General features: G+C 47.2%; 1 protein-coding gene across 1 annotated transcript in view; it reads right to left on the reverse strand.

The window, feature by feature from the left end:
• Positions 1–23,084, reverse strand: part of BAZ1B (bromodomain adjacent to zinc finger domain 1B) — a 66,796-nt gene that overhangs the window by 18,593 nt on the left and 25,119 nt on the right. The window contains exons 4-10 of the mRNA XM_040423595.1: positions 14,543–14,744; positions 13,538–13,659; positions 12,973–13,170; positions 9,466–11,140; positions 7,647–7,785; positions 7,401–7,522; positions 3,879–3,990 (exon numbers count right to left, since the gene is read on the reverse strand). Coding sequence (XP_040279529.1) covers positions 3,879–3,990; positions 7,401–7,522; positions 7,647–7,785; positions 9,466–11,140; positions 12,973–13,170; positions 13,538–13,659; positions 14,543–14,744 — 2,570 coding nt within the window. The remainder of the gene's footprint in view (positions 1–3,878; positions 3,991–7,400; positions 7,523–7,646; positions 7,786–9,465; positions 11,141–12,972; positions 13,171–13,537; positions 13,660–14,542; positions 14,745–23,084) is intronic.

Below are 23,084 nucleotides of genomic sequence, written 5' to 3' on the forward strand. Positions count from 1 at the left end.
TCGGGTGGGAGCAGGAGTTACGCCCGTCCGATCAGCAGCAAGACCCGGCAGCCACTGACAGCCAGGCCCCAGCTGCATACGACGTATTAACACCTTGTATGCCACGGTCAAAGCTGACTGCTGCATGCAGAGGGTACGAGTTCCCTCCGCAGCTCCATTGTGCGGCAGTGACGGGGACCTGATGGCAGCCCGATGCCTTCCATAAGCATCGGGGGCTTGCTTTCTACAGAAGCCTGTGAGATACAGCGCCTTAGGGGATCAGACCCCAGAAGGTTTACTTTAAAAAAAAAAAATTGGCTCTCAGAATATGGAGACTATAAAACGTGATTTTTTTTTTGTTTCAAAAATGCTTTGTTAAAGATTACCTTTTATCCGTTTTGACATAGGAAAATTATGGTATTACCTTGTAGGGCTGCCCCCACTGATGCCATGGGTGTATTTTTTTTTTCATAAAAACAGTGCCGCGCGCACAGATCCCCTACGCATAACAGTGCCGCGCGCACAGATCCCCTACGCATAACAGTGCCGCGCGCACAGATCCCCTACGCATAACAGTGCCGCGCGCACAGATCCGCATAACAGTGCCGCGCGCACAGATCCCCATAACAGTGCCGCGCGCACAGATCCCCATAACAGTGCCGCGCGCACAGATCCCCATAACAGTGCCGCGCGCACAGATCCCCATAACAGTGCCGCGCGCACAGATCCCCATAACAGTGCCGCGCGCACAGATCCCCATAACAGTGCCGCGCGCACAGATCCCCATAACAGTGCCGCGCGCACAGATCCCCATAACAGTGCCGCGCGCACAGATCCCCATAACAGTGCCGCGCGCACAGATCCCCATAACAGTGCCGCGCGCACAGATCCCCATAACAGTGCCGCGCGCACAGATCCCCATAACAGTGCCGCGCGCACAGATCCCCATAACAGTGCCGCGCGCACAGATCCCCATAACAGTGCCGCGCGCACAGATCCCCATAACAGTGCCGCGCGCACAGATCCCCATAACAGTGCCGCGCGCACAGATCCCCATAACAGTGCCGCGCGCACAGATCCCCATAACAGTGCCGCGCGCACAGATCCCCATAACAGTGCCGCGCGCACAGATCCCCATAACAGTGCCGCGCGCACAGATCCCCATAACAGTGCCGCGCGCACAGATCCCCATAACAGTGCCGCGCGCACAGATCCCCATAACAGTGCCGCGCGCACAGATCCCCATAACAGTGCCGCGCGCACAGATCCCCATAACAGTGCCGCGCGCACAGATCCCCATAACAGTGCCGCGCGCACAGATCCCCATAACAGTGCCGCGCGCACAGATCCCCATAACAGTGCCGCGCGCACAGATCCCCATAACAGTGCCGCGCGCACAGATCCCCATAACAGTGCCGCGCGCACAGATCCCCATAACAGTGCCGCGCGCACAGATCCCCATAACAGTGCCGCGCGCACAGATCCCCATAACAGTGCCGCGCGCACAGATCCCCATAACAGTGCCGCGCGCACAGATCCCCATAACAGTGCCGCGCGCACAGATCCCCATAACAGTGCCGCGCGCACAGATCCCCATAACAGTGCCGCGCGCACAGATCCCCATAACAGTGCCGCGCGCACAGATCCCCATAACAGTGCCGCGCGCACAGATCCCCATAACAGTGCCGCGCGCACAGATCCCCATAACAGTGCCGCGCGCACAGATCCCCATAACAGTGCCGCGCGCACAGATCCCCATAACAGTGCCGCGCGCACAGATCCCCATAACAGTGCCGCGCGCACAGATCCCCATAACAGTGCCGCGCGCACAGATCCCCATAACAGTGCCGCGCGCACAGATCCCCATAACAGTGCCGCGCGCACAGATCCCCATAACAGTGCCGCGCGCACAGATCCCCATAACAGTGCCGCGCGCACAGATCCCCATAACAGTGCCGCGCGCACAGATCCCCATAACAGTGCCGCGCGCACAGATCCCCATAACAGTGCCGCGCGCACAGATCCCCATAACAGTGCCGCGCGCACAGATCCCCATAACAGTGCCGCGCGCACAGATCCCCATAACAGTGCCGCGCGCACAGATCCCCATAACAGTGCCGCGCGCACAGATCCCCATAACAGTGCCGCGCGCACAGATCCCCATAACAGTGCCGCGCGCACAGATCCCCATAACAGTGCCGCGCGCACAGATCCCCATAACAGTGCCGCGCGCACAGATCCCCATAACAGTGCCGCGCGCACAGATCCCCATAACAGTGCCGCGCGCACAGATCCCCATAACAGTGCCGCGCGCACAGATCCCCATAACAGTGCCGCGCGCACAGATCCCCATAACAGTGCCGCGCGCACAGATCCCCATAACAGTGCCGCGCGCACAGATCCCCATAACAGTGCCGCGCGCACAGATCCCCATAACAGTGCCGCGCGCACAGATCCCCATAACAGTGCCGCGCGCACAGATCCCCATAACAGTGCCGCGCGCACAGATCCCCATAACAGTGCCGCGCGCACAGATCCCCATAACAGTGCCGCGCGCACAGATCCCCATAACAGTGCCGCGCGCACAGATCCCCATAACAGTGCCGCGCGCACAGATCCCCATAACAGTGCCGCGCGCACAGATCCCCATAACAGTGCCGCGCGCACAGATCCCCATAACAGTGCCGCGCGCACAGATCCCCATAACAGTGCCGCGCGCACAGATCCCCATAACAGTGCCGCGCGCACAGATCCCCATAACAGTGCCGCGCGCACAGATCCCCATAACAGTGCCGCGCGCACAGATCCCCATAACAGTGCCGCGCGCACAGATCCCCATAACAGTGCCGCGCGCACAGATCCCCATAACAGTGCCGCGCGCACAGATCCCCATAACAGTGCCGCGCGCACAGATCCCCATAACAGTGCCGCGCGCACAGATCCCCATAACAGTGCCGCGCGCACAGATCCCCATAACAGTGCCGCGCGCACAGATCCCCATAACAGTGCCGCGCGCACAGATCCCCATAACAGTGCCGCGCGCACAGATCCCCATAACAGTGCCGCGCGCACAGATCCCCATAACAGTGCCGCGCGCACAGATCCCCATAACAGTGCCGCGCGCACAGATCCCCATAACAGTGCCGCGCGCACAGATCCCCATAACAGTGCCGCGCGCACAGATCCCCCATAACAGTGCCGCGCGCACAGATCCCCCATAACAGTGCCGCGCGCACAGATCCCCCATAACAGTGCCGCGCGCACAGATCCCCATAACAGTGCCGCGCGCACAGATCCCCCATAACAGTGCCGCGCGCACAGATCCCCCATAACAGTGCCGCGCGCACAGATCCCCCATAACAGTGCCGCGCGCACAGATCCCCCATAACAGTGCCATCCGCACAGATCCCCCATAACAGTGCCATCCGCAATTTGTTTTAATATGGCCTTTGAACATAATTTTTCAAGTAAAATCATATAAACCTCTTTGTTTTGTAATTTTGGTGTTTGTTCCAGATTAAATTATCGACAACTAATCGATTAGTCAAATAATTGCTAGCAGCAGCCCTACTCTAATAGCTTGCTTTCAGAGAAGGAGCGCATGATAACACTGCTCACACCCTACTACAGGGAAACCAGATGACATTGAGGATCTGCATCAAAAGATGGTGGGCAGTAGTGGCAATAAGGTGTAATAAGGAGTAAAATCTGAATGCTGAAGGCTAATTTTATGTGAGCATGTTTGGTCTGGGAAACATGCTCCTTGCGACAGACATTTCCTGGACCAAACACTGTTCCTCTAACCTGACCGCACCACATAGTGACAACTTACGATTCTGGGAGTTCCTACCTGACTGCAGGTTTACTGAACATGCTTGTGTGAAATTAATTTAACTCACCAAAGGTTCTGTCCCTGTTTAGGAACTGTGGTTTCAACTTGTTGATCTTCCTTTGTCATAGAATCCTCTGGGCCACCAACACTGCTGTCAGCATCTTCACTCTCCACGTTAACTGAAAGGATTGAGAGGTTTACTCCAACACTTAGCAACAAAGGCAACCTTTATCTTTCTTTACATTCACACTAATTTCTGTGAATTGTAATAAAGGTGTTTTCCAGCGCGCACTTATTGAAACATTATTCCTGCTAGGCGTTATGAATTACTAGCAGTCTGCAATAAAGGTTCAAATGGATGTTACCAGTTTGGGTGTGTCCGTGTACACAGTGACACTGGCAGCTCTGACTGGATAGCGATTGTACAGGGACAAACACCCCAACTGACCTTTACTGAAGACTGCTAGTAATAGAGAAATGACAACATGGTCATAAGAGATGCTTCAGAATTATTACAAGGGGAATGCAACAAGTTACTAACTAAGAAAGGTGACAGGTCCTCTAATATTGAGAGCTCAGAGTCATAGAAAAGAGGCATTAAATAAAAAAACATGACAAGTTATGAAAGGCTCCCCCATCCCCATTCACTTGGCTATATAAGGACTTATTTTATGAAAGAAAAAACTGCAATTTTGTCACCATAGGTTAGGCAAACAAAATGCAGTTTGGGGAAATACAAAACAAATGTTTTGGGGGGGGGGTTATTTACTCAGAATGTATATAAAACTGCAAAGCCTATGCAAAAGTAAACTTATTAAAATTAAAAAATGTTGTAAATGGTTCGACATTGATTTAGTTGTTTTACCAAGCAAATAGGCACCCAAAGTCAGTATTCATACACTGCTGCAAGAGTACACATCGCTGCTTCAGACTGTGCCCCTCAGCTTTGCTAAACCCTGGCATAGCACTAAAAAGATGGCCTATACCAGGATTTATCTGTGCCCGCTTGGCTCAGCTAAAAGCTCACAGAGAGCTTTTGGCTAAGTGGAGCGGCCACAGGCAGGAGCACATCTGTACAGGGCAGCTAGGTGCTAGGCCAGAATTTAGCCAAGCTGAGGGGGCACAGGTAGACTAGAGATGTGTTACTCCATCCTGTACAGCGTTTGCTGCAGCACCCATTGGTCCAGTACAGTGGAATCTGTACAAGTCAGTTCCTAGGACTTTGCTTAGTAAAGCAGTAAAAACATAATTAAATCAAATCTAAAAAAAAAAAAAAAAAAGGTATATTGAAAAAAGATTAAGGCCATATACAGCACTAATTTTTATTAAACTTTTCATATTAACAAACAAGACAAGGGGGACTAGCAGTTTGCCGCCCCAACAAAGTCTACATGACAAAATGACATGTCATTGGTCCGGATCTTTTTAAGATTGTAACGCACATGACAAAGGCAAGTAGTACCCCGTCCCACAGTTCATTATGACACAGTCCATCTTATGGTATGCGCAATGATCCCAGTGTTGCCTTAATGCCTGGTAATAGATACCAATTCGTATATCCGAATTATTATTTCCCCCCCTATTGTAAAACATCAAAATAAATTAAGTCACTTTTGAAAAAAGGCCACCATTCTGGAGTGTGTTGAATAGCATCCAATCGGCCCAAAGTTATGACTTTCATGAGCTGAACAATTACCTCCTCCCTAGAAGGAACCCTGGGATGTAGCCAATCTAGTAATGAGCATCATTTTACTGTCAAGAGGAACGTCATCACCATCACCCACAGGTGGAGTAGAGTAAAATAAAAAGACCTGAGCCTGCAAGAAAAGCGCAATAGCTCAAAACACAAAAAAAAAAAAAAAAAAAAAAAAACTCTACTTTAGGGCTTTGACATATGCAACGAAGGAGGTCCACTGCAGGGCAAGAGCATTTTGGGCATGCTACCAATCTGGCGCCGCCAGGTGTGGTAGGATATTAAAGACGTAAACTGCCCTATGTATAAACCGGATGCGAGTTTCTAACCATTGTTCATTGACCACTGCCCTTCTGACTCAAACCCTCAACCGCCTTCTTCGGCACATCTACATCATCTAGCAACAACCTCAACAATTTGAAGACTGTGTGGGAAGACAACTTCAGTATGCAAGACATCAGTCCCTTACCTAATGCCCCAGTTGCCCACATTTGATGTAGTCAAAGTGATTCATCACAAGGTCCTGGTGCTGATATCGTAATTTGTTCCAGCAAAAAGTTTTAATTTGTACATATGGTAAAAGACTACTCAGGGAGACCTGGAACATGTGATGAAGCTCTGTTAAAGACAACCAGCAATGGTCTTCTAAATTTCAAAGGTCCCTAGGAATCTTAATGTCTCCCTGCTTCTAGTTAGAGAACAGTTTATTCGATGTCCCTTGGGGGAAAGCAAGGATTATGTCACAGAGGCACATAGAGATCTGGAAAGAAAGACTCAAATACAACAGTTTAATAGAAGTTTAGTTGAATTAAAAATCTGATGTGAAATGAGATCTGCTGCCATCAAGTGGCAAAGCAGCAAATTGCACATCGCTAAATATTTAAAAAGAGGAAGACCAAATAAATGTATCTTTGTTACAAAAATCTATTCTAACAGAATAAAATGGTATCTGAACTTTCAGCACAACTTTGCATAAATCCACAACCCATAGTACAAGCCAATATAAAAGACTTTGCGACTTGTATTTGTTTAACCTTTTATTTATATGTACTGTAAATGAAAAATTACAATAAAAAGATTTTTAAAAAAAAGACTTTGTAATACATCTTACTAGAAAAAAAAATAACCTTTTCAACAGAAGTCTATGGAGAGGGGAAACTCCGCCCCCGCTCCCATTGTAGTCAATGGGGACGGAGAGGCAGTCCAGGGGGCACACGGTCACTAGAGGCAGGACGGATCCGGCAAGCTGTACACCCAACGGTACAGCCTGCTGGAGGTCCGTGCCGCTAGTGTGAAAGTAGCCTAACCTCCACCGACTATCGCAGGGAAAATTGAGACTTAAGGTGCAATTCCATGCAAAAAGTGAAAATCAGACATCATATAGTACATGACTATATCTCTAACAGAACTAGGACCAGCCTTCTGTCTAATGCAGATCCAGAAGTCTACTCATTCATTGCTTTGGTAATTATATAATAAGCTGGCAGCTCAAGGGGAGCGTCCATTTTGCTACAGCTCACGGGGCCTTTTCTTTCTGCTTTAGTTTTCCTTCTATCAAAACTCAAGAGTCTGTTGAAGGATTGGCGCAATACAGAATAAATGTAGGTATACTAACATTTTACAAAACTAATCAGATCAAGTTGCTGGATTGAAAACTGTAGAATATTTTTCATGAGAGAACCGTTTTAAGCTGGATTCACATGTCTGAGTAATACGTACATATAGTACATCCAGAACTTGGATGTGGCAATCTGGCCTCAGACATCGCACTTGTAGTAAGGACCACTGGTCAGAAATGCAGAATACAGATCATAATGGCCAGATGTATAGTATCAGTCCTCATGTACACACATACATACTAGAAACACTATGATAAGTTAAGAAACAATATGCTACCTTCTCCTACTTGCTCTTCTTCATCTTCTTCTTTAGGAAGACTGAAGTGGTAATTAATACTGTCATGCACCCAACCCTTCTCAATGAAAAGTCCAGGAGTGCCATCAGAGAACAACCAGTACCTGCAAATAATGAATGTGTCAAATGAACTGTGAAAAGTCACAGCTAAAGAGAAAAAAAATAAATAAAAAAATTGCTAAAAGCGTTCTGAAAGTCAGTGTATGCAAGCCATGTTCAGAACCACACCTGTTATGGTTGCGATCTGTGCCAAGTGGTGACCTTCTCAATACTTGCTTGGCTTTGGCAATGCCTTCATGAAATGCTTTCTCTGCAGTGGCTTTCTGCTTGCGCATTCTCTCTTCTTCTGCCTCCTTTTGATATCTTTCTGCAAGAGTTAAGAAGTAAAAAGTTGCCAACTAAACGTTTTAAGATTACAGTTTTTGCTTGCACCTTACTACAGTTCCATTCTCTGCAGTATTCCTGCTGCCCTTTTTTTTTTTCATATAGCAGCTGTGATGGGCCTAAATATGGCACTACTGCTGCAGCCCATCAGCATACCTGAGGTCTACAGCGGAGGACAGCGACTGCCTGCAGCAGTGAGCTGCAGAATCCAGGCAGATCACAGTAGTGTGCCTTGATTCGGCACATCAACGCAGCTGTTTAAAAAGAAAATAGCTGTGTAGGGAATGAGAACGTTAATATGCAGAATTGTTTTTTTCCTTCTGTGTCTGTCTCGTTTCCCATATAGTTCATTTAATGATATACAGAGAATGTAGTGACCAGGTCATATCCCAGATTTTCTTTTTCTCTTCCTTATAGGATTGTTCAAATTTTGAATACTTGCATATATGAACATCTTGTCGTGATTGTATTGCAAAGTCTAATAAAGAAAACCCATTTTAAAAAAAATATTTAAAAAAAAAAAAAAAAAAAAAAAGGTTGTGGGAGTACCAGAGGAGCATAGGAATAAAAGGGAGAGTATGGATATCATGGTTAACACACTGTAGGGGTTCTCAGATTTTTTTTAAAGGGTAACTTTTTTATATTTTTTTTATGTAATTGGTCTGACCGAGTTTACCGTAGTTCCCTAGTTAATACATTTGTAGATATTGAATTACCTAGTAATTGCAGCATGTTCTTTCCTCCCCCAGGCATTTCAGTGATGATGCTAAGGCTACTTTCACACTCGCGTTTGGTGCGGATACGTCATGGATCTGCAGAGACTCATCCGTTCAGATAATACAACCGTCTGCATCCGTTCAGAACATTCTGAGCGGATCCTTTTCCATTCAGAATGCATTAGGGCAAAACTGATCTGTTTTGGACTACTTGTCAGAGCCCTGAATGGATCTCAAACGGAAAACCAAAACACCAGTGTGAAAGTAGCCTAAAACAGCATTGCTAGGTGTATATACAGAAGACTGAGGACGTAGTAGTGGGCAGTCCCGAACGCTGCCTGCGTGCTCCCATCAGACCGGGATAGTGTCGATATTCGCAATAAAAATTTGCAATTAGAATATTCGTGATAAACTACTCAGGAGAAAGAGGGCGTGTTTAAGTCTGAAGAAAGCAGATTCGTTGGGGTGAGGCTGCACGTTCCTGAGATGAGCTGAATGAATTCTGGGTAGTTAGGGAGGTCTTGGCCTCAGGGTAAGGGCATCGGCGGCCATCTTAAGATAGAAAGTAGTCTTGTGAGGAGCGGTTGCCATGGACGGAATCTTAAACAAGTGGTATGTGAACACAATAATTAGTGGTTATGGATTATCACCACAGCAGCAACATATGAAAATTTAATTTTGAGTGAAAATATGACAGTTATCTGTTAATTATCTAAAGCAACCCCTTTAACCTACATCACACAACACGGGATCCTCCCATTCATTATACATAATGGTCACAGCTCCCTTCCAAGTATACCAGTTTCCGATGTCCAAGTGGCAACAACGCAAATCGAATGAAAAAATAATTACAAGATAATTTGCCGTTTAGGAGTATTGTAAACGGCTGAGTTCAAGACAAAGGAAACCGTATGAAAGGCAAGACTCCGGTACCGCAGTATGCTTACCTTTTGTAATCTTTGCATGTTCTTCCTTTTCTTTCTTGGCTTGAATTGCCTGTAGCCTCCTGCTCTTCACAGCGCTTATCATATCCTCTGGTTCGGGCTCGGGGTCGGGGTCGGGCTCTGCTGTTTGTTCCGTTTTATTCCCCTTTTCACTTTTTTTAGCTGACGGTTTGAATTGAGGGCCTTCTTCTTTACCCTTGACTCCCTGCTCTTTTCTCTTTTGTTTTTCTGCACGCTTCTTATCATTTTCCTCTTTCAGCATAGCCAACCGCTCCTTCCACAACTCTGCTGAATGCTGCTGCTGAGCTTCCACATGGTCCTGAACAGAGTAAGTCATAAGGATACGGTGACAGACAGCAGCCAGGATATGAAGTTTTTCTTCTGTTGTGAGTTCAAAAAATTCTGAATTTTCCAGTTTCTCCAAGAACTCATCTTCCACTTCATCATCCTGGAAGACCGCAGATCCTTCACTCTCCTCGTCTCCTTTATCGGTAGCTTCACTTTCTCCAGCTGGCAAATCAGACTTTCGGAGACAAAGACGAACAAGCTCAGAAGCAGAATGAAGGGTAAGTGGGATTTCGGATAACTTCATACCCAGCTCTGCATAGTCTTCCGCTATCTCATCTTGAAGGAGGGTCTGTAAAAGTACGAGAAGCGCTCTGTTCAGATACAGAAAGCCCCCTTTCTCTGCCGCAAGCGCCTCCATTAGGGAAACTGCAGTGACAGGATGCTGGCCATCTGGAAGCAGCAACTCAGAGTAACAGCTCAGAAATTCTACCACCATAGCTACATCCCCAAATAACGTATTTGGTAACCCTTCTGGGGTATCAACTAGCTTAAATGTTGGCAGGTTCTTTCCAGATAATTCCTTGTCCTCAAACCTTTTCCGTTTCTCTTGTCGCTCCTGCTTCTCTTTCTGTTTGCGCTCCCGAGCTTTTTCTTTGAGGCGTGCCTTCAATGCCTCCCTCTTCATACGCATCTGCTCCTCTCTTTCTGCCTCAGTCATTGAAGCCCAACGCTTACGCTCCTCAAGCAACTCATACCGTTTCTGCACTAATTCCTTAAGTTCATCAGGAAGTCTATTCCGGTCTTCATCAGAAAGAAGTCTGGCCACCTTAGAGATGAGCGCTGAAATAGCACTTTTTCTGTCTTCACGATTCTTGTTCTCCCGGTAGTAAGAAACCAGATGGAGACCAGCAGGGGGGAGACGTTTATGCAGCTTACTTGCTGACTTAGGAGTAAAGGAACCGGTTTTTGGTGTTCGTGCAGCTTTTGGGGTACTCTTTGCCATATCCAATAAAGTCATTTGCTTAAGTTTAGAATTTTTCTGGTTCTTTTTAGGGGAACGAACCTTACCAGACAGTTTCTGCCCATTGATCATATGGGCACTTTTCTTTTTCCCTGTAATAGTACCTTTCTTAAGGCTGGCATTCACTTGAGCAGGACTCATGATCTTCATTAATTTTTCAAGTTCCTCCGGTGAATATTTCCCTTTTAAAGGGGAGCCAGGGGCTAATTTCTTCAGATTTACTTGACACCATGTAGTTTGGCCGAGGGGGGATTTTTTGCCTTTTAAAGCATTTTTTCTGCCTTCAGTTTTTGTTTTTTTTGACGGTTTTTGGTCAGGAGACCCTAAGCTCTTCCTCTTGGTTGCTGGAGTGGGATTTGAAGTCATATACTAAAAAGCAAGTGAGAAAAGACAAAATAAATCTCACATCACACAAAGTGTGCAACAGTGCTGTATGAATATGGCCAACCAATTAATCTCAGGTAGAAAATAATAAATAAAAAATTCAAGGGTTTTTACAGAAAAGAGCGAGTTTATTACCAGCGCTCTAGGTGGTGAAAAAAAATATGGTAGAGGAAAATCCAAATGCTTGAGAAAATTTGTAGAAATTTATACTAACAGTCATTAGCCATACATATGAAGTTCCACATTTTGTTAAACTTTTAAATTGTACCTAAAACGTAAGTTTTTTTTTAAGGTCTACTGTATATGCACTAAAATTATTTTTCTAATATATTTTTTTAGACACTGCTCCAGGCAAGGCTTTGGCAGAGTGGAATGAGAGGATACAGGGCAGGAGCTCAGCATAGCAAATCACTCCTCTGCCCACCCATGACAGGCTTTAGGAGTACAGCACTGGTACAGACAGAAGCAGCGACGTGCTAAGGAGCTCCTGTCTGTACAGCACTCAGTGCGGGCGCACAGGAATCCACACTGAAGCGGCTTGAGGAAGGCTCTTGTGAGCCGAAACGTCGCAAGTTTGCCATATTATGGGTGAATAAAATCCTTCACTTCACCACTATTCCGGAGTGCAGTCCTACTTTTTTCGTCTTTATATTATCGGTATTGCCGTCACCCTACGTTGGACCTTGCACCCACATCCTGGCTGGTGCTCCCGCTGGACTTTTTCATCTATATCTATCTATCTATCTACACACACATACATGTATAGTACAGACAAAAAGTTTGGACACCTCATTCAAAGAGTTTTCTTTATTTTCATGACTATGAAGGCATCAAAACTATGAATTAACACATGTGGAATTATATACATAACAAACAAGTGTGAAACAACTGAAAATATGTCATATTCTAGGTTCTTCAAAGTAGCCACCTTTTGCTTTGATTACTGCTTTGCACACTCTTGGCATTCTCTTGATGAGCTTCAAGAGGTAGTCCCCTGAAATGGTCTTCCAACAGTCTTGAAGGAGTTCCCAGAGATGCTTAGCACTTGTTGGCCCTTTTGCCTTCACTCTGCGGTACAGCTCACCCCAAACCATCTCGATTGGGTTCAGGTCCGGTGACTGTGGAGGCCAGGTCATCTGGCGCAGCAACCAATCACTCTCCTTCATGGTCAAATAGCCCTTACTTTCAAAGTTTTCCCAATTTTTCGGCTGACTCACTGACCTTCATTTCTTAAAGTAATGATGGCCACTCGTTTTTCTTTACTTAGCTGCTTTTTTCTTGCCATAATACCAATTCTAACACACAGTCTATTTAGTAGGACTATCAGCTGTGTATCCACCTGACTTCTCCTTAACTGATGGTCCCAACCCCATTTATAAGGCAAGAAATCCCACTTATTAAACCTGACAGGGCACACCTGTGAAGTGAAAACCATTTCAGGGGACTACCTCTTGAAGCTCATCAAGAGAATGCCAAGAGTGTGCAAAGCAGTAATCAAAGCAAAAGGTGGCTACTTTGAAGAACCTAGAATATGACATATTTTCAGTTGTTTCACACTTGTTTGTTATGTATATAATTCCACATGTGTTAATTCATAGTTTTGATGGCTTCATAGTCATGAAAATAAAGAAAACTGTGTGTGTCCAAACTTTTGGTCTGTACTGAATGAAAATATATATATATATATATATAATAATTCAATGCATGCTACAAGCAGTTATTTTCTTGAGACTTAGCAGTATTTCATGTGACCGAAGGCAGGTCTCCAGGAAGAATGGCTTAGACACATTAAAAATTGTGGGCCTCTGTTTACTTACTTTATGAGGGTCCAGTAAAAAGTCACTAAACTTGCTGGGCAGAGAGTACTTTTTGACCAGCTCATCCTCAACAACCCAAGGAGCATTCTCTCCTGTGCCTAATCTCAGCGAGTAATGACGAATGAAGTAACGAAGTATCTCTTTATTTGGAGGTCGTTCAGAGCGGTATAGACTGTCCACAGGAACCATGCTGATTATCTGAACAGGAAGAAAATTACTTAACAGTGGATAGTGAGAAGGTTGTAATATACCATGTGCATGGCTGATCCCAATTATATTGTTTGCCACGTCTACATGACACTAACATCCTGCAACTCTGTACAGCGATGTCACCACTTACATCAGCCCTTGTCTACTATAAAGCAACTGCAACTCACTTGATACATAAGCTTTTTGTTCTTCCTAGGTGTCAAGTCACCTTGCAACCAAATCTCTCCCTAAAACAGTCAAGCAACTTCAATGAAAAAGTCAGACAGACTGCACAGTTTTTTGACACATGACCAATGCCGCCAGGTAGCCCTAACCCAATTGTTATGTAACAAACTATGTATGGGAGTACACCCACCTTATCTTCATTCAGCAATTTCACATCATATTTGTGTGGCAAAAATTTAGGTGGGGCCCATTTTTTCTCCTCTTTTTTCAAGGTGGCAGGGAGTTTACGAGGTGATCGTCTTGCTCTGTCACCTGAAACAAAAAATAAATAAATCACTTTAAATATACCCGTTATAAAGATCTCAAAACTACTGCTGAGGATTGAGCTGTTTAATCCAACGGCCCATAAAAACTACTACTACCCTCCTTAATTTTCCAAATTAAAATGTGTTTGAAATCATGGTTGTTGCAAAATCTACATGTCTTACACAACAGCTTTGGATGCGGATTTGCAAACTGAAATTAATCTCCGAAGGAGATAATTTTCAATGAACATAATTGGGCAACGTCCGTGTGGTGGCCTGGACAGATCGAGACCCATTCAACTTGAATGGCTCCGTGATCCATCCATAACACAAAAAATTAATAAAATAGGAACAAATTCTATTATTTTGCGGTGTGGAGGCACGGACAGAAACACGGAAGCACTCCGTAGTGCTTCCGTGGGGTTACGATCCGCTCTTCCGTTCCGCATCTCCGTGATTGCGGACCCGTTCAAGTGAATGGGTCTGCATCTGTGACACTGTGTGCACACAGGCCAGAACCCGTGTATTGTGGACACGCCGTATGCGGGCCGCAATACGGCCACACAACGTTCGTGTGCAGGAGACCTAAATTAGATACATCCCCTAGCAGTCTATGCACCAGAATGAAATCTACAACAGCCTGTATATTTGTCTTTATTTAGTCCAGAAAACTGGCGCAAAAGATGATAAATGCATCTGGCATACTGGCTCCACCACCTCCCTCACCCCATTTTTTGGTAAGTGGTGAGGGGATCATTAAAAAAAACGCTACTTGCAGCAAAATTTGTCACAAGTGAAGATTAAAAAGTTAGTGACTTTTTTTTATTTTTTTTAAACGCCAGAGTGGTGATATGTCAGATTATGGTAGCCACTTGTATCAGATAACTTACTTTCTCTTAGTGCACACAGACTGTCTCTCTGATTGTGCTCTTCTTTAAGCTGGTTTTCCTGTGCAACCTGACTGGAGTTCTCTTTGTCACTAGATGGAGAATCACACGCTCCCTCAGCCTTCTTCTCTGCACTTGACTGTTCATCTTTCTCCAGAGGATGAATCTTTACAATTTTGATCCTTATGTATTTTTCAGGAGCCGTCTGAGTAGAAAGAATTATATATATATATATATATATATATATATATATATATATATATATATATATATATATATATATATATACATATACACACATACATATATATATATATATATATATATATATATATATACACACACATACATACATATACATACATATACAAAAATAGAAAGTCCGATAAACAGCCTGAATGAAAACCACAATGCATATTTCTTTCAAAATTTACTCATTTGACTAACTCAATTGCACATGCAGCAGCTGCTTCACAGCCACTCCGCAGGAAAGCTGAAATGGTCTCTTGGTTGGATAATACAGCTATCAGTTAGACTAAGACTACGTTCACACGAACAATTTTGTGGAACGGGTATGGACCCATTAATTTCAATGGGGCCGCAAAAGATGCGGACAGCACACTCTGCCGTCTGCATTCATAGATCCGTTCCGCGGCACCGCAAAAGAGATAGAACATGTCCTTTTTTTGTCCATAATTGCAGACAAGAATAGGCATTTTCTATGGCAGCGGTGGCAATTTAAGGACTGCACATGGGCTGGTATCCATGAATGTAGCCTAAAGGTGAGAATCTGTGAAGCACTTCATAGTGAAGCACCACCTCCTGGGCACTTACAAGGAGCAACGCCTGGCAGAATAAAAACTTCAGTCACACTACCCTTCATGATAAAGACATGACAAACAGAATGCTTGCACTGCTCTCCCTGCCCCCAACTAGTCAGAAGTTTACCATGGTCAAAACTACTGACAGACTCCCTTCAGAGATATAAAAAAAGTCAGGATGTTACCGGCTCTTCTTATACAGGCTGATTCATTGTATATTTTTCTAATTCTTCAATGTTTGTCTCTGCTACACATTGTTATATCTTGAAAAGATCCTGGCCCTTAACCTCTTAAAGACCTCCACCGTACATGTACGGCTGAAGTCCAGTCTTTAAAACATTGCGTCCGCTCGCACGTGCAGAGGGCGCCATAGCCGCCGGGTTTCTGCCATTTTAAATTACAGAGACCCGCGGCACATGTATGCGATCAAATGTGACGAAGCAGTCCAGAAGCCGTGCGCTTCCGCTCCGGTAACAAAGTTCCCCGGCTGAGATCGGGGAACCTGTTATATTGCTGAAATAGCCCGAAGCCCCAAGCAGGCTTTGGAGTCTATTTCAGGAATATACCAATACAGGCCACTAGGTGGCAACATTGTATTGTTATATTGCAAATGAAGTGTTCAATGATGGCTATATAGCCATCAATGAGCACAATGGGCAATCTAATGATTGCCAGTTATTGTCACCCAAGGTGAAAGTTTACAAAAAGGTGTAAAAAAATACAAAAAAAACAAAACTATTTAAACGCAATAAAAATTATACAAGTGTGGTATCATTGAAACCATACTGATCTGGAAAAAGATAAGTAAATTTTACCGCAGTGTACTGTGTAAAAAAAAATTAAAAAAGTTATCATAATTGCGGTTTTTTTTCCCAATTCTACCCCATTTGGAATTTTTTTCCCGCTTCCCACTACATGGTATGCAACCGTAAATGGTGCCATTAGAAAGTACTTGTCCAGCAAAAGATAATCCCTCATAAAGCTATGTGAATGAAAAAATAAAGTTAGGACTATGGGAAGGCAGGGAGTAAAAAGCGAAAAAGCAAAAAAAAAAAAGATTTTTTGTGAAACTCACCTGTAAAATCTTTTTCTCGTCTTTTCCATTGGGGGACACAGACCATGGGTATAGCTTAGAGGTATTAGTAGGAGGGACACTATGCAAATACAAAAGAGCTCCTCCTCCTCGGGCTATACCCCCCCCGACTCCACCAGGAGGAACTCAGGCGTGCAAAAGCTGTAGGAGAAGGAGACAAGAAAAAATAATGGAAGCCATCGGACCAAGCCCATAAGGTCCAACCACAAACAAACTGAACTGAAAAACCCCTCCTGCAACAGGCAGAATGGGTGGGAGCTGTGTCCCCCAATGAAAAAGACGAGAAAAAGATTTTACAGGTGAGTTTCACAAAAAAAAATCTCCTTTTCTCGTACTTTTTTCCATTGGGGGACACAGACCATGGGACGTCCTAAAGCAGTCCATGGAGTGGGAAAAAATATCAGCACCGCCAGGAGGAAAGTCCAATGGTCAAACAGGAACCACAGCCTGCAAAACCCTGCGGCCAAAGATAGCATTAGCCGAAGCCAGGGAATTCAACTAAAAGAACTTCATAAGTATGTAAGGACGACCAGGTGGCCGCCTTACACAGCTGAGACGCAGAGGCACGATTGCGCCTTGCCCAGGAAGCCCCCACCGCCCAAGTGGAGAGAGCGGTAACCCTAGCCGGGGAAACCCCACCACGAGAGCGTTAAGCCGCGGAATAGTCGAGCGGATCATCGCGCCACCGAGGCCTTGGAGGACGCCAGACCCCTACGGGGTCCTTCGGAATCACAAAGAGGGAGTCTGAACGGCAGACGAAGACGGTTGCCGTCAGATACACCTTCAGGGCTCGGACGACATCCAGGGAATGAGAGAGCTTTCCTTGGGGTTCGCAGGAGAAGGACAAAATGAGGGCAGCACAAGATCCTCGTTAAGGTGGAAGGGAGAAAACACCCTGGTCAAAAAGGAGGGAAACGGACGGAGCACCACCTTATCCTGGAGAAAAAAAAACAGAAAAGGCTTCTGGCAGGAGAGTGACCGGGAGAAAAAGTCAGGGAGACCTCCCTTAGAGGCCCGAGGGGGCTGTCTGGAGGGCGCGAAGGACCAAATTGAGATCTCAAGGCGGCAAAGGGGGAACGTACAGAGGGACCGAATGCGCCACCCCCCTGAAGAAAAGTCCTCACAGGATCCAGGAGAGCAAGGGACTTCTGAAAAATGACAGCCATCTTGGGTTCGGACTGAAGAAACGAGAGCACCACAGAGATGGAAAAACGAATGGGAGGGAAACCCGAGTTCTCACAAAAGACAGGAAAGCCATCCAGGTACGATAGTAAAGCCGGCTTTCTCACTCTGATCATGGTCCTAACCAGTGATCCGAGAACCCTTTCTCCTTCAGGATGGAGGTTTCAACCGCCACGCCGTTAAAAACGAAGAGACTGTAAATTCCGGTGGAAGAGAGGACCCTGAGACAGTAGATCCTCTCTGAGCCACGTCTGAGAACCATGCACGGCGAGGCCAATCTGGGGCGATGAGAACGGTTGGAATCCCTTCCACCTCAATCTTGCGTAGACCCCTCGACAGCAGAGAAGTGGAAGGAAGAGATAGAGGAGGCTGAAGACTTGCCACGGAGACACCCGCACGTCCACCCCATACGCCTTCGGACCCCGGGCACGAGGCAGGAACCTGGGAGCTTGTTGTGGAACCAATGACGCCATCAGGTCCACATCCGGACGGCCCTGCCTGCCACGCACGTCTTCACAGACACCTGGAGGCAGAGACCCTCGCCTGGATCCTCCTTGTTTCGACTTAGAAAGTCTGCAGTCCAGATGCCCATTTCTGGAAGGAATTCCGCTGACAACACCGGAACATGTGACTCTGCCCACAGCAGAATATTCCTCACGTCCCGCATCACTGTCTGGCTGCGATCCCACTTCGATGGCTGAAGTAAGTCATTCTCAGCTCAAGGATGTTGATCGGGAGACGAGATTCCGTCGCCGACCAAACCCCCAGGACCGAGTGGGACCGGAGAACGCCGCCCCAGTCCGGAGGCTGGCATCAGTGGTCCAGGAAAATAACAGGAGTAACGATCTTCCCGCCGTCAGGTTCATAGGGAACAGCCGCAAAAAAAGAGCTTCCTGAACACGCAGAAAAAAAACAGAATGCGCCACCTGCAGATGTAAGCGTACAGACCAGGAGAGGCCTCGTCCCGAAGGAAAGATCTCCTGTCGTGGCGACTGTTAAAAAACTGGACATATGGTAAGGCGCCACCACAAGACCCGCAGGTACTCCCGAGAGAGACACCGTCAATTGGATCTAGAAGGCCTAGGAGTCTGAAAGAAACCTTCTCTCGATCGAGGCATCCAAAAACATCCCCAGAGGGAGAGCTTCAGGGACTGGAGGAGAAGGATCGCGGAAGTCGATCCACCATCCGAGCTGTTCCAGAGTTTTAACAGTGATCCGGACGCTGTTCCAGGTAAGGCCGCCAAGAAATGTCCTTGGTGCGAAGAGCCATGAAAGGCGCTAGGTCCCTGGGGGCAGTCGCTCAGCCGAAAGGGAGGGCGCCAAACAGATAGAGTCGGCCACCCATGGCAAGCGCAGGAATCGTTGTGAGATTCTGCAATCAGGCCATGTGGACAGGCGTCCTGGACGTCTACGGACGCGAGGAATCCCCTGAAGAAGAGAAACAATAACGGAGCGGAGGGATACCAATCGAAACCTCCGTATCCGCAGGAAAATGTTGAGCGGCTTTGGATCCAGGACCGGACGCACAGACGCCTCCTTCTGTGGAACAATGAACAGGTCTGAATAGAAACCTGTGCCCTGTTCCTCTGGAGTAACTAGGGTAATAACCCCCCTGATCCAGAAGGGAAGCGACTGCCATCCAAAGATCCGAGGCACGGACCGGATCCCCTGGAACGCTGGATGTAAACTATCTTGTAACCCGACGTTACAATTCTTAGAGCCCAGGCGTCCTGAACATGAGCCCTCCAAACCTGTTGATAGGAGAACAAACGGCCCCCCACCACGAGGGGTGTGGCGACCCATCCTGTGGAAGACTGCTTGGAAGTAGCAGGGAGGCCGACTGCATCCTTGGGCACCATGACGGCTGGGGCTTGAAGGGGGGTTCCTGCGGGAGTCCTGTAGCCCCCCAGCTGCGGGGCAGTGAAAGGACTGGTACTAGAAACCAGAAGACCTGGCCCGAAAGGGACGCTTGGACGTAGGTGTGGAATGTGAGAGTTCTTGCCCCCTGTAGCGGTAGAGAAGAACTCGTCCGGCTGAGCCCTAAATAAACCCTTAACCCTCAAAGGGGAGGTGAGTAAGGGGACACTTGGAGAAGCGTCGGCGTCCCACACTATCAACCAGACCTCTCTGTGCTGAATGACCGAGAGGGCTGCAATGCGGGCAAAGAGGGAACCAATATCCATGGAAGCCTCGCAAGGAATTTGGAAGACAGACACCTGGAGAACCAAATCCGGTGTGTCAGTAGACGCATCATGTTCTGCCAGGTTCAGATGGTGGAGGTGCAACCACTCTTGAGAGAACACTGGCCCAATGTGCCTGCCAGTGATAAAATGGCTCTGGAGAGATTATCTAGGCGCCTGTCCAGAACGTCCTGCAAAGAGGAGCCGTCAAGGACAGGAAAGACCATGATCCTGGATAGCCTGGACACTGGGGGATCCACCCTAGGGGAGAAGACCACCCCTCCACACCGTTCAGTCGTGAAAGTATGATCCTGTCCCAGGTTCTGGGTATGACCGCGGAAATTCCTCAAAGATAGGAAAACGCGGCAACCTACGGCTTCTTGGACGGAAAAAAGGGGGGAACTCCCGCCTAGAGGAGAATTCCCTTGCAGCTTACAGGTGTCACGGGCAGCCGCTACTAAGTCTGCCACACGTGGAGAGCTTAGGCAGAGGGACCCACTCCATGACCTAGTCCGAGCCGGACAATCCCCCTTCAGACCTGCGCTCCCTGGGGGGGGGGGGGGGGGGGGGGGGAACCACTGCGAGGAGACGGAGTGGTAGGGGCCACTGGATTGGCAACCGTCCAAAAAGGCCATGGCTGCCTTGTCGACTCAGGCCAATCAGCGGCCGCGCTGGACATGGCAGATGCCCAAGCGGGTACCGCAGGCTCCGCTGGGACAGAAATAAACATTTTTCTTTTTTTTAAAGGCTGAAAGTGGTTTGAACTCAAAGCCTGGACTGGGGCAACAGCATTATCACTGAGCTACCAGCTTGTCTTAGGAGCTGGATTGGGCAAGACGGAGATCCTGTCAGGGGCAGGGCAGGAGGCACAAACAAGTGGTTAAAAAGTTAGAAAAAACTCTCCATATAGGACCCCATTGGTGCCTGAAAAGGCGACTTGGCTTAGACATGATAACTATGCAAAGATCTACAGTTGTAATTAGAGAAAGAAAACCTTAAAAGTGTCTTCTGGGAATCGAACTGGCAATCGTTCACATCAGAAGCAAGGCATTTACCACACACACACACACACCTATGACAGCTGTTCAGAGTAGCAGGGGAGCAGTCAGGAAGCGTGGAAACCCTTTTTTGCAGGCAGAGGAAGATGCCGGAGCGAAACGCTAGGCTCCGCCCCCCGGCCGCATCATAGAAGCGCGAAAAAATTGCACGCTCCACTCCCTATGCTTACATGAAAAAATGTCCCCCTGTGCCGAACACAGCGTATCGGGGGTTAAAGAAGGTACTTTGCATGTAGTTGCAGCACAAGATCCTCGTTCTGTCTGAGGCCTCCAACGGAGCGAGCGGTCCCATCTGACCCGCCGCTGGTGGGTGCTGCTGCAGTTATAGAAGCCGCGTCATGCTGGCGCCGCCAGAGAAAAGTCATGCCGCATAAAAGCCCGAGGAGGAGGTGCTCTTTTGTATTTGCATAGTGTCCCTCCTACTAATACCTCTAAGCTATACCCATGGTCTGTGTCCACCAATGGAAAAAAAGTACGAGAAAAAAAAAAGGGCAATCAAAGGATAAGATATTGAGGAGTTAGCCGATTGGTGGCAGTGCTGGGTGTCAACAACCCACCAGAAAGTGATAAACCATTCTGAGGATATGTCATCAGTATCTTACTCCTGGAAAACCCATTTAAAGAAAAGTTCCTTTGCTCTTCCTGAGGCTTGCTGTACTAAGTGGGCTTCTGATTAAGGGTCCATTCACACATCCGTGCGTGTTTAGCGGATCCGTAAAACAGACAGCGGCAATGTGCGTTCCGACACTAATACACTGCTCAAAAAAATTAATGGAACACTTAAACACCACAATGTAACTCCAAGTCAATCACACTTCTGTGAAATCAAACTGTCCACTTAGGAAGCAACACTGAGTGACAATCAATTTCACATGCTGTTGTGCAAATGGAATAGACAACAGGTGGAAATTATAGGCAATTAGCAAGATACCCCCAATAAAGGAGTGGTTCTGCAGGTGGTGACTACAGAACACTTCTCAGTTCCTATGCTTCCTGGCTGATGTTTTGGTCACTTTTGAATGCTGGCGGTGCTTTCACTCTAGTGGTAGCATGAGGCGGAGTCTACAACCCACACAAGTGGCTCAGGTAGTGCAGCTTATCCAGGATGGCACATCAATGCGAGCTGTGGCAAGGTGGTTTGCCGTGTCTGTCAGCGTAGTGATCAGAGCATGGAGGCGCTACCAGGAGACAGGCCAGTACATCAGGAGACGTAGAGGAGGCCGTAGGAGGGCAACAACCCAACAGCAGGACCGCTACCTCCGCCTTTGTGCAAGGAGGAACAGGAGGAGCACTGCCAGAGCCCTGCAAAATGACCTCCAGCAGGCGACAAATGTGCATGTGTCTGCTCAAACGGTCAGGAACAGACTCCATGAGGGTGATATGAGGGCCCGACGTCCACAGGTGGGGGTTGTGCTTACAGCCCAAAACCGTGCAGGACGTTTGGCATTTGCCAGAGAACACCAAGATTGGCAAATTCGCCACTGGCGCCCTGTGCTCTTCACAGATGAAAGCAGGTTCACACTGAGCACATGTGACAGACGTGACAGAGTCTGGAGACGCCGTGGAGAACGTTCTGCTGCCTGCAACATCCTCCAGCATGACCGGTTTGGCATTGGGTCAGTAATGGTGTGGGGTGGCATTTCTTTGGAGGGCCGCACAGCCCTCCATATGCAGCCTGACTGCCATTAGGTACCGAGATGAGATCCTCAGACACCTTGTGAGACCATATGCTGGTGCGGTTGGCCCTGGGTTCCTCCTAATGCAAGACCATGCTAGACCTCATGTGGCTGGAGTGTCTCAGCAGTTCCTGCAAGACGAAGGCATTGATGCTATGGACTGGCCCGCCCGTTCCCCAGACCTGAATCCAATTGAGCACATCTGGGACATCATGTCTCGCTCTATCCACCAACGTCACGTTGCACCACAGACTGTCCAGGAGTTGGCAGATGCTTTAGTCCAGGTCTGGGAGGAGATTCCTCAGGAGATCGTCCGCCACCTCATAAGGAGCATGCACAGGCGTTGTAGGGAGGTCATATAGGCACGTGGAGGCCACACACTACTGAGCCTCATTTTGACTTGTTTTAAGGACATTACATCAAAGTTGGATCAGCCTGTAGTGTGTTTTTCCACTTTAATTTTGAGTGCGACTCCAAATCCAGACCTCCATGGGTTGAAAAATTTGATTTCCATTTTTTTATTTTTGTGTGATTT

Source organism: Bufo bufo, chromosome 3, assembly GCF_905171765.1.
Source record: "Bufo bufo chromosome 3, aBufBuf1.1, whole genome shotgun sequence".
In the NCBI taxonomy this organism is placed as follows: Eukaryota; Metazoa; Chordata; class Amphibia; order Anura; family Bufonidae; genus Bufo; species Bufo bufo.